This window comes from Megachile rotundata, chromosome 6 (assembly GCF_050947335.1).
Source record: "Megachile rotundata isolate GNS110a chromosome 6, iyMegRotu1, whole genome shotgun sequence".
Taxonomy (NCBI): Eukaryota; Metazoa; Arthropoda; class Insecta; order Hymenoptera; family Megachilidae; genus Megachile; species Megachile rotundata.
The window spans coordinates 15,322,282-15,334,969 of NC_134988.1; the positions used below are offsets into that span (position 1 = coordinate 15,322,282).

Below are 12,688 nucleotides of genomic sequence, written 5' to 3' on the forward strand. Positions count from 1 at the left end.
ATTTCATAGTAGGAACATTTTCGTAAACGAAGTCTGGTAAATGGTGCAGCGTCCTCTAGCAAATCTTGTTTCATTCGTTCTGCAAGGTGGTTTCGCGCGAGAAACAAGCCCCGCGGTGTTTCTTTTAATTGCATCGGGGCATAGGAACGCGTAAATTGGCGAAATCTCAGGGGGGTCGCGACGCTAATTTCAGCTTCGCGTCTGTGCACCGTGGATCCACATATTAGCCGGTTTATTGCATTCCGGGAATTAAATATCTTTCCGTAGTTCGATACTGTAGGCCATTTTACTACCGTGCGAGTTGTACACCTAACAACGTTGCAGTATACACGGAATTACACGATCGTCTGCAATTTTGTAAATTTACGCGGTATCGCGGTAATTATGAAGCCGATAATGATTATGGAAATTAAGTGACTCGAACTGGCTGAATCGTTTCGTTTAATTCGCTATGGGAATGTGGAATAGCAGCGGAATAAGTTACGGCGTTCGTGCGGGCGTAACTAGGAGGATTTAGTTTGTCTTTGTTAAATGTACGAAGTTACCGAAATATAAACAGGTTATTACCTGAGACACATACTTTATAAAAATATTTTATTATGTATATAATAAAATATTAAATATATATATAATAAATTATTAATAAAATAATAAATACATTTCAATAAATATTTGAAATTTTTTGAAATAAATCAAAGTTTGAACTCCGAAATATTGCACCGTGAAAAATACGAATTGATCGAAGAGATAATAAAGGCTTTCTAAAAATAAAATTGACAGGGATGGGGTTAATTAAAGGAAGGTGTCAAGCGTCCGTTGGAAGAATGGGTCAGATTAATTCGACTGTTCGATCGTTCGACGGGTGTCCGTGTTTAGATTCATCATCGCGCACGATGGCGACAATAGCAAACACGCTTGTGCCTACACACGATGACGCGTACTCGAGAGAAGGAGGAGAAGACAGAAAGAAAACGAACGAAATGAAATGACATAATAAGACGCTTGTGCCAACGGCACCATGGCGCTAATGATTACAAATGGCCGGACCGATGTACTTGTGCCGACCAAAAGGACAAGTCGAGTGATCGATCGCTTCCCCCAATATCGCTTGATTCGATTTGGGAGCCATTCGTGGCGCAGCCGAATTCTTGGCCAACTTTCTGTCGTGTCGTATAAACTTCGTTCTATAACGAATGCTCCATACGTTTTAATGTCTAATCTGCGACGCAGGATTGCGATATGTTGAACATTTCGAACGTGGCAAATTTTATGGATATTATCTGTTCTCCAATGATGGAGAATTTCTTTCGAATCGGTTCCTAGATAACCTAATTGGTGGTCCATCTGTTACATCGGTGATTTCGTCGAAAGAGGTTAGAAAAGGAGAGAAATTAATTCAGCTGTGGATAATTTGATTAATATTCTAATTTCCCGTAACTACAGCGTCATCTTAGAACAGGTAATGCAAATAACCTGTTACATCGTTTGACGTTTCGCGAGAAGGATTGACAGCAATCTGTACGTACAGACATCAAGATGGCGGACGACATTAACATGACAATATACAGGAAGAAGATGAAGGTACACGTTTCCAAAACTTTGAGCATAGTCAAGGGCTGGGAGTACCTTGGTACCATCGCAGCGGAGAACATCTGTGGTCCAGAGTATTCGCACGTTCCTTATCTCGTCGACACATATGCCTATCAATTCGGTTCCATCTTTGTCCAGGAAACTTCCGACGTGACGTTTACAGAACTATTAACATACTCGCTTTTGTGATCTAATTATTTTCTGATTACAAATATACCACAGGTACAGTGTTTCTGTACTGCTCCGCAGCTGAAAATCCTTGGTCCCATTCAGGACTTTTTAAATCCTGGGAAAACGGACCGCAGATGGCTGGACAAAGAACTTCCAGCCATTAAAACGACCGGCGATCACGTGAACTATAAAGTAATCACGATTCTTTAAATTTTTAGAAATAGAATAGAATGGAATAGAATGTTACGGAATGTCGACAGATATTTTCTTTAAATTTATAACAAGAACAAAGTTGTCCGATGTTGTTTAAGGTCGTTCTAGAAAACTCGAAACACAGTATGAGGTTCAGAGCCTACGACGCCTTCTTCTTGGAGAAGCCACCAGATATGTCGGTCGAGGGAGACGTGACCATAGATCGGTCGATCCACGATGGTATAAATAACAGTACCCTCGTACGAATAAGATAAACTCGGGTCAGACTTTCTCCGAATCAACGAAATTATAGATAATAGAGGCTCGATCATTCTGCTCCCGCACACAGACAAGATCCGCTAACACGATCGAGGAAAGCATCAAGTATATCAAAGCTTTTTTCTTCATGGAACATTAAAATGCACGTTGTTCTTCCTTCTCTTCAGAGTTGTCTCATACTGACTGGTTCGGTCTGATCACCGGAGTATTCATGGCGGATACCACGGATATTTACTTGGTCCGGCATCATCGGGAGAGGACGTTCTTCATCGGCGACAAACAGCACACCGCCTTCTTTAAATACATCATCTGCAAAATGGACCACAAAGGAACCGTCCTGGAAACCGTTAGTTTCCTTCACTTGCGTAACACGCTGTTGATGAAATTCACGATTCTTCCGATTCAGGCGAGCGCGAAGATCGAGTGTAAATGGCTACCGATCGAGGACAGAGACTTGAACTCGTTACCCATTACCAAATTCGTCAGCCAGGCCTCCAAAGTCAAGCCTGCTTCGCGTAGCTTTAAAAAGTGTAGTCTATGAGATGTTTGACGCAAATTTGTGTCAAGGAATTTGCTATTGGCGAGGTGTAAATTAAATACAGCGATTTATATTTTTGTCAGTTTTGAGAGTGCCATTTATTAGCAGTGAAATGTATCGAGTTTTATTTATGTCGAGAACGCAGCGCATAGAGAGCTCAAGGACTGAACTGTGCCAAGTACACAACGCATGACGAATGCAATGTGTTAGGGAAACAGCGCGTAGAGAACACAACGCATTCATATTTCATCGCATCGAGGCACAACGTGTTAATTACACTATGCATTGAGAACACAATGCGTAGAGAACACAACGCGTAGGGAACACAACGCGTCGAGAACACAGTGCGTCGAGTACACAACGCATAGGGAACACAACGCGTCGAGTACACAACGCATAAGGAACACAATGCGCCGAGAACACAATGCGTAGGGAACACAACGCGTCGAGAACGCAGTGCGTAGGGAACACAACGCGTCGAATACACAACGCATAGGGTACACAACGCGTCGAGAACACAGTGCGTCGAGTACACAACGCACAGGGAACACAACGCGTCGAGAACACAACGCACAGGGAACACAACGCGTCGAGAACACAGTGCGTAGGAAACACAGCGCGCCGAGTACACAACGCATAGGGTACACAACGCGTCGAGAACACAGTGCGTAGGGAACACAACGCGTCGAGAATACAATGCGTAGGGAACACAACGCGTCGAGAATACAATGCGTCGGGAACTCATCTTATCAACTACACAATGCATCGATGGCAGCGTTGAGAACACAACGCGTAGAGAACACAGCGCATTGAGAACACAACTTGCTGTCAATCGAACGTCTCAAGCTACACCTCCTGCCACCTCAACGCACTACAACACAAAGCACGGTAACACAACGCATGGTAACACAGCGCGTAGTCACCGTATGGCTATATAACGATCAAGAAATACACAAAACGCACATCAAGAAGTCAAGGATACGCCCGTTGATTTTAGAAAGGACTTCGATGACACCGAGAGGAACACAAGCAGATACGAGCGCATGATTTATCCTTATTTCCGCGGAGCGGGACGAAGTAGGCGCTCGCGTGTGTACGAGCATCACGCTGCGGCACGTTCCGTCGTGGCTCACCCAAGGAAGATCGTGTCCCGCGATACGAGGCGGGTCCGAGCGGGCGCGCGTTGGATTCGCTCGCGCGACTCTCCGCGCGCGCATCGCGCATGAATTATTGCGAGATCGGCGAACCGCGCAAAATTCAATAAAGTTATTTCGCCGGTGTGGACACGTCTCGACCCGACGAGGTAAAGCGAGTCGAGGGCGGCGTACAATCGCGACGGGATTGAATTATCGGCGTTAAATTTCGCGTTTTACGCGCTGCTGCTGGATCGCCAGCCTTGTCACCGGCGTACGATGGAGACATTATAAATGTTAATTGCACGAATTGCACAGTTATCGTGCCTCCCACTACTGGCTTTCGTATTCCTCTTTGCTTTCTGCTTCGAATCCGTACAGTGCCGGACAAAATGATGCTTTGCTTGTGTATTTAGGGAGATCATTTAGGTAGAGGTCTCTGTAGGGATGTTTCTTTTCAGATTATATTTTATTTTCTGGTGTGATTATATTTTGTCAATTTTAAATCTGTCAGAATTATATAAATGAATACATGAAAGCATGTACAAAATTAATGACGATCACGTATGTGACCTCTGATGAATTTAGAAAGAAACATCCACATGTTACAAAGAAAGAAACATGCAAGTATTCTTGAGGAGGATAATGTCACTCGTCTGACATATTAGATACATGTATTCCCCAGAGTGAGGCAGGTATTTTAAGTTTGACATACAATGAGAAAGTAGGGAAGAAAAGTACAAACAAATCAAAGGTTTTAGTAAAATGTTTTGACAAGAACAATTATGAAAATATTTTCGTAAGGATCATGTTACTAATTCGATCTGCAAGTCAACGAGAATTTCTTTTTCTTCCGAGTGTTCTATCATTTTGTCCGGCACTGTAAGTTCGGTCTTCATCTCATAAACTTTCTTTCCCTTTCGCTGGTCCGCGAGAGGTTGCATTTGCATCTCAATCTCGCCGTTGATTTAGCAGTCGTCCAGGGCCATCGGTCTTGCCGCGGGAAAGGTCGACTTTAGTATTTTTAGATTAGCCAGCCGCGATATACAGCTTCGCGTCAGGCACTTTTTCAAGGTGGTCAGCGATGGCCGGCAGAATGGGCCCCAGAAGTGTAAAGGTAGAAAAGCAAAAAGCGGATCGGAGAGGATCCCGTGAAAGAAAAGAAGGTCGTGAGCGCCAGCCTTCGAGAAGCTTTAAATTAAGCCCGAACCGGAGAGATGGGTCGCCGTGCAGGAACCAGGAAAAGACCGCGAAGGAGGTCGACTTTTGTCCTTGAAACGTACGACCATCTCTCGTATGGGGTGGCTGCGTCATAGGTCATCGAACCTTTTCGTAATGCAGCCAAGAGATCCTTTTACCGGGCGCATTTTACACCTCCGATCGAGGACGAATCTTTCCTCGTAAATACGCTGGGACCCGTACCGAAGGAGCTATAATGCATCGGGTCGGATGGATCCTGGTGCATTTTTGTATGCGACAGTTTTATTAAGAAGCAAAATTAACGCGGTGTTTCCCCCCGCGTCAGCAACTAATAAAGAAATGCTCGTACGAGAAACTGGTCCTTGCTCGATTCAGCGAATAAAACTCGTTAGTTCAATGCTTTGGAATGCGATGTCTTCAGATTTCTGAAGTTAGCGACGCTGATGAAACATTTCGAAGAATTTCTAACACTGTCAGACATAACTCGGTGATAGGTTAAACGATTGACTTCATAAAATTGCACAATTAAAGCTAATAGCGAAAAATCGATAGAAGTATCTATAAACCTAGTTACACCTACACGATACGATTACGCGTTTCATAAACACTTCCATTAGTTTTCATGATGTCATTGTACAGTACCTTGAAATGCATATATAATGGTCCAATAAATTGATCAAACAAGACGTATGGAATATCGTAATGACGCAAAACGAATTTCCTCGTTAATTCAGTGCGTGGAAGCGAAAAGGGCAACCGATCAGCGGTCGCGACAGTAAAACGGTAATCATTATGGTGCTGCTCCCGCATCGCTGGAGCATCGACACCGCACTATATCATCTAACGAGTTAACTTTTACACCGACCCACCTGCCGCCATCTTGAAATACGTAAATAAACGTTATCTCGATCTTAATGGATCCGCGAGCAAGCGTGTCCGGACTGGCGAAGGCAAACGCCGAGCGATTGTTACTATTATCGTGTCAAAACGTAAGAGAGATGCTTATTCGTAGATGGATATCTTTGGAGACGCTGTAAATCTTTTGGATAAAATACGATTTACCGCAGGGTGCAGTTCTTTGAACGCAAAGAGCTACCGAGGCTGCAGAAAATCTGCCATTGTGTAGAAATTCTGATTCAAGTGTTTTACTGCGATATGATTTGTGGGGGTCTGTTTTAGAAAAGTTAGGGTCTTCAATTGAGAAATAGGTGCTTGAAGACTTGGGATCGTATATCACTTCTTATGTACGTCTTTATGTTGCTAAATCTTAGATTTATACTATTTGTGGATCTCGATATTTGTATTTTGCAATATTCCTATGTTCTCAGATAGTTGCATTGTCAGAACCATGTGTCTCCAAATCTCTAAGTCGTTGATACCTCTACAAATGACACATCTCTATGCTTGATATCCCTATGTCCCTACGCCCCTCGCTCTGTAATTCCACGCGTGGTACTCTCACGCTGAGTAATTCCGCGCGTGGTACTCTCACGCTCCCTAATTCCACACGTGGAACTCTCACGCTTAGTAATTCCACGCGTGGTACTCTCACGCTTCGTAATACCACGCGTGGTACTCTCATGCTTAGTAATTCCACGCGTGGTACTCTCACGCTTAGTAAGTTCACGCATGGTATTCACACGCTCTCCTAATTCCACGCGTGGTACTCTCACGCTCAGTAGCTCCACGCGTGGAACTCTCACGCTTAGTAATTCCACGCGTGGTACTCTCACGCTTAGTAATTCCACGCGTGGTACTCTCACGCTCAGTAATTCCACGCGTGGAACTCTCACGCTCTCTAATTCCACGCGTGGTACTCTCACGCTCAGTAATTCCACGCGTGGAACTCTCACGCTTCGTAATTCCACGCGTGGTACTCTCATGCTTAGTAATTCCACGCGTGGTACTCTCACGCTCAGTAATTCCACGTGTGGTACTCTCACGCTCAGTAATTCCACGCGTGGAACTCTCACGCTTAGTAATTCCACGCGTGGAACTTTCACGCTTAGTAAGTCCACGCGTGGTACTCTCACGCTCAGTAATTCCACGCGTGGTACTCTAACGCTCTAAATATCTCTATGTCCCGAAATTCCTACGTCCTGATACCTCCACGCTCCAATAATCCCTACGTCCCGATATCTCCACGTTCCAATAATCCCTACGCCCCAATATCTCTATCTCCCGAAATTCCTACGTCCCTAAATCTCTACATCCCAATATTCCCTACGTCCCGACATCTCTATCTCCCAAAACCCCTACATCCCAATATACATAATAAATTTCCTAGTGTCCCAATGTTCCAACATCTCGAACTGAAATACCAACGTTTTCCGCATGCAAATAATGGCAAGTTTCAACGTTCATTTAGAGACGGCTGCATTTAGAATGCAGGCTGCGAGTCACATACGCGTTCCATGCATAGCACAACTTCCGGTACGAGGGACGGAAATTGTCCTTGTTGACGCGTGCCAGCCACACGACCAGCTCTGCGGCTGCGTTTCTAGTCAGGAATACTCGTTACCTGTGACAATTGACTTTAATGAGACGATGCAGTCGCACCACGTAATTGCACGATCAATGCCAACGCCTTTGAACGACAGGGTTTAGCTTCGAACAAGGTCGATGACGTGTGGAATTAATTCAACACAGACGAGTCATCGCTAAAATTGTCTAATGGGTTCAGGTTTACCTTCTGTTACGAGTGAAAGCTATAAATTGTGGGAATAAATTAACAAACAAACAGAATGGTAGATACGATCTGTATGTTAACAAAGAATGATTAGTTTCAGTCTTGCTTCCAGAGAATCATACATTTATGCATTGTATAAGGTACATATCTCGTTATTAATAATTATAGTTTATTGCTCTAAACAGACCCAGCGTGAAGTTAGCAAGCCGTGCCAATCGTATGATAATTAACAAATCGTAATCAAGATCATTCGACGTCCCAATATCGAAACCGTGAACGAAAAAGACAGCGCAGCTCGATGATTTATAACTGGACTAACTGAAAATGGGTAGGCGTGACCCCGTTCGTATCGTACAACAGACAGCACATAAAAAATGCGTATCTGCTTAGGGCACAATAATTACGAGAGTCACCCGTTATCTTAGAAATCGTGCGGGTAGTGGGTTGCGGTGCAACGATGCAGCTAGGAGGCACCTGCAGGCTGCGCGTGCCGACGCACGCGTGCACTCACGTGACGCACACACCAGTGCAACACAACCTCGTATAACGTCATTTCAGCGAGCGTTCGTTGTTTCAAGGAACAGTTGCCATGGTGAAAGAACCAAAGGTGTTCGCGTAACAGCCGTGACACCTGATTTCAATCGTCCCTCGCTGTTTCTATATACTTCCTGGAAGAAGCCACACACAAAAGCGTGAAATTTTTACGAGTCTCAAAAGGGATGTGTTTCTTTCGGACGGAGGATATATTTTAACCGGAGAGTTTTATTGTCGAGGATTTTGTGTGTTGATATTGGTGTAGTGGTACGCGCTATATTTTCACGCGTAGTACTTTCATGATCAGTAATTCCACGTATGGTACTCTCACGCTCTCTAATTCCACGCTTGGTACTCTCACGCTCAGTAATTCCACGCGTGGTACTCTCACGCTTAGTAATTCCACGCGTGGTATTCTCACGCTCTCTAATTCCACGCATGGTATTCTCACGCTCAGTAATTCCATGCGTGGTACTCTCACGCTCAGTAATTCCACGCTTGGTATTCTCACGCTCAGTAATTCCACGCGTGGTACTCTCACGCTCTCTAATTCCATGTGTGGTACTCTCACGCTCAGTAATTCCACGCATGGTACTTTCACGCTTAGTAATTCCACGCGTGGTACTCTCACACTCAGTAATTCCATGCGTTGTACACTCAAGCTCAGTAATTCCACGCATGGTACTCTCACGCTCTGTAATTCCACGCATGGTACTTTCACGCTCAGTAATTCCACGCGTGGTACTCTCACGCTCAGTAATTCCATGCGTTGTACACTCAAGCTCAGTAATTCCACGCATGGTACTCTCACGCTCTGTAATTCCACGCATGGTACTCTCACGCTTAGTAAGTCCACGCATGGTACTCTCACGCTCAGTAAGTCCACGCGTGGTACTCTCACATACTATGCTTCCATGCATTACTATCTCCACGTTCTATTATTACTATGTGCAGTATTTTCACTCATTGTTCTTCCACATATTGTACTGTCACACATTACTATTACCACTTGTCGCACTTCTATGCGTTATATTGCTACACATCAATATTGTGATGCTTCGTGATCATCACACGTGCTTCCACATGCTACACTTCCACATAATATACCACACGCTATATTTCTACACATGTCCACATATACTGGTACTTCTGCTTAGTCTTGTACCATAATAAAGATATCAAGCTATATATTATAAGTAAATTGTAACTCCAGCCATTGAGTTAGAAGAGACAGTTATAGTTTTCGTACAAAGTCAAGTTAATTAAACGCATTGTGTGACAGAACGAATAAAAAGGAAATTAATATCCCCACCTGCGGGTCCCAATCGCGTCCCCTTCGATCCGAACGGGCGGATGCGCGCAGCACGAATTAATTTTACTGTTTGACCCGAGCCGACCCCGTTCACTTTTGTGTGCCTATCCCACGGGTTTGTCTGTTTGACGTTCTTCCTGTTACCTACCGGTGCATCGACGTGTCGCGTTACGTTTTCGTTTCTTGTTTTTTCTTTCCTTGACATCCTGCCGATACGGGTAGCCATTATCTCTCCTTCTTGAATACGTTAAAGAACACTTCCGCTCGGGGTCAAGGAAACCTGGCTACTCATAAAAATCCACGGTAGATTTTGCCGCAGATATTTCATTTGATTCGTGTCTTCCTCTTTCGTTTTGTATTCTTTATTTATTGTCTATTTATACTTTTGTACAATTCATTCGATTCAATGGTTTTAAGACTTCTCTGCGTTTCTACAGAACTGTGACACTTATTCACAATCATCAAATTTGAAGTACATTTTGAACTTGATTTTCATTTATCGCCTTATGTTCTGTTTGATACAGAATTTTCTTTAATTTTGTTTAATCAGCTTTCTATAATTGTAACAAAAGAAATAAAATTAAAATCGTTATTTTTGAACGAAGTTTTCTACACAGTTTGTGTTCAACACGCTGTCAAGGAAACGGTTTCTGTAAACCTGCTGCGAACAAGGTGGCGGTTTAAGGTGCACCACCACCTGCGGCCAAGTGGCACAAGTCTTGGTGGTACCTGCGGGGTGGCGAACCAACGCATCCGAGCATGATTCCTCCACATATGTCGCGCCTTCGTGGTGGAACACCAGCGGCTGAAAAGCGCGTGCCAGGAGGACCCACTGCTTGAGCCCTCCTGGAGGACCTGCTAGGACCTGGAATCACGCAACCATGAATCCGCCCAAGGAGCCACCACTCTTGCACCTGCAACCCCCAAGACGGGGTGCTCCTCAACGACAGGGTCAGCCGTGCGTGATTCCTTGGCACATGACGTTTCTTATTTAGTGGAACACTTTTGTTTCAAATTGGGAATACGTTGGGGGTTGAGACCCCTTTTGAACCAATTTTCGTTCGTTTTGTCTGAGCTGTTTTTTAGCTGTCTTTTTATAGACAGTTTTTTATTAATCATGACAGAGTTTTACTAGTCAAGTATGTTCTTATAAAATCACTTCTACTCATCTGATGTAAAGGACTAAAAGTTTAAACTTCTTACTATTCTAATATAAGTAAGCAACAAGGTACACATTCGTAAAATTTCATGATGTGTTATTTAGTTCTAAATATGTTCAGTATCAACCAAGTTCTAAGAGCTTGAACGTTTACCTGAAAGTGTATTCGTGATACCCGGTTCATAATTATTTTATCTCTTAATGGAAGGCGTGTTTCGATGCGGTTTTACGACAAGTCTCGAGGAAAACGGCGCTATCATAATCGTAGGGTTACAGTTTTACGGTCCTGGCTGTACTGGCAATAATACGACCATGATCGCGCGAGGAAACACGGTATAAATAGTCATCGGCATCCCGCGTGCAATTTACGGTTCTCCTACGAACATTTCCGGCCACGTGACCCCACGGAAGACAGTAAACGAAGATTCGTCCCGGTGAATTGGAAAGGCGGCCATGATGAGTGTCACGGGATAAGTGCCCTGCCAATGTTTACTCGTTTCCTAGCAATTTATGCCGCTCGGAATTTATTCGTGTGGTGTAACGTGCGCGTGGCCGGCGCGTGTCACCTGTCCGCCACGGTTTCGTGAGTGCACGCCACTTTTCCTGGACACCCTTTACGGAGGAGACATGGCCGACTGCCTCCCAAGACCTGCCGCCGGAGACCAATGTTTTCGCCCCCTCCGGCGACGTTTTGCACCCGACGTTTCCATGGGTGCGCAGGAATTTATTTATTATAGTCGTTGCCAGGGGTAATTAAGTTGACGGGGAACTATTTCGGTAATTGAGTGCTCATTATACTACTCATCTGCTGTATTTCACTGCCGTTGTCTTACAACATTTCCACGCAAATTAATGTTTGCTAACGGATCCATACAATGATCCCCCAAAAAAATCGAAAGATCGATAGCAGTTTTCTCTGCAAATATCTTCGGAGAAGGAGAGAGAAAGACTTCACAGTAATTCACGAACAGGTTTACATACTTTTATCGTGTAATCGTAGACGAGCGGACCGTGGCGTGATCGAGGGCGGGATTACGCCCTCGAGCAAACGGAAGTATCAAGATCAAGCTTGATAACGCGCGACGCTCTATATCGGTTCTCGATAGCGGTTCGAAGCCGCGGCCGGTTTATCCGGATCGCAGATAATCGCCGATACGAGGGACCATTGGACAGGTGACTTATCTTTCAGGTATTCAAAATGCTCGCGACGTGGCCGAGCGAGCCAGTCTGGCCGCGATTGATGAATTGTGGCATTAAGCGCATTTCGCGTAGCCGTGCGTGCACGCGCGAATCTGGTAACGCGATATCGCTTTCTAAAGAAGTAACGAGATTTCTTTCTTTCTCGAGTACGATTTCGTGCATGATGAAAAGTGGAAAGTCGTTTAATCGATGGCACAGGTTTTAAGGTTTCTATCTTATATTTACTTTATGGTTGTACCGTTGGATTATTGACCAATACGAATACAGGTATAATAAGAACGCAGCATTCATAGTAGAAGATAAATTAGTTACCATCTGACCATTACGAGTAAGTTTAATAATCGCAGTGATCGCTTCGAGTGGAAGAATTTCAATAAAACGATTTCGGATTCAATTACGCGAGGAACAATCGAGCATATTATTCGTCGGTCGGTGATTCATCCGATGATTTCGACCCATTGTCAGCGTAATCCACTCGAAAGATGAAAGAAGCAAAGAATTCGTCAAGGAACCATCGTCTCTAAACGAGGCACCGTAACGATCGTCCCGAAGTCGGTCTACCATGAATCGTGGGTTAGAATTAGACGATAGGTATCGTTGTTCTCCAATCCCGTTCCGTCGAGTCATCGTCGTGAATAATTGACCACCAATCGCGGTCTCTTAAACGAGCTCGAGGATGCGACAGTCCACG

General features: G+C 44.4%; 1 protein-coding gene across 1 annotated transcript; it reads left to right on the plus strand.

The window, feature by feature from the left end:
- Nucleotides 1-1,102: 1,102 nt before the first annotated feature.
- On the plus strand, nt 1,103-2,851 carry LOC100884003 (uncharacterized). The gene is made up of 7 exons (XM_003704344.2): nt 1,103-1,373; nt 1,444-1,459; nt 1,529-1,740; nt 1,813-1,953; nt 2,073-2,193; nt 2,400-2,578; nt 2,639-2,851. Exons 3-7 carry the CDS (start codon nt 1,537-1,539, stop codon nt 2,771-2,773), a joined length of 780 nt encoding a protein of 259 aa, XP_003704392.1. The 5' UTR covers nt 1,103-1,373; nt 1,444-1,459; nt 1,529-1,536; the 3' UTR covers nt 2,774-2,851.
- The last annotated feature ends 9,837 nt before the right edge of the window (nt 2,852-12,688 follow it).

What these genes read in the sequence shown, in the direction of transcription:
- LOC100884003 (XM_003704344.2), top strand. Translation starts at nt 1,537, where the DNA reads ATGGCGGACGACATTAACATGACAATATACAGGAAGAAGATGAAGGTA. An exon ending in AGATCGGTCGATCCACGATG is followed by an intron (nt 2,194 to 2,399) that starts GTATAAATAACA and finishes CCTTCTCTTCAG; the next exon opens with AGTTGTCTCATACTGACTGG. An exon ending in AAGGAACCGTCCTGGAAACC is followed by an intron (nt 2,579 to 2,638) that starts GTTAGTTTCCTT and finishes CTTCCGATTCAG; the next exon opens with GCGAGCGCGAAGATCGAGTG.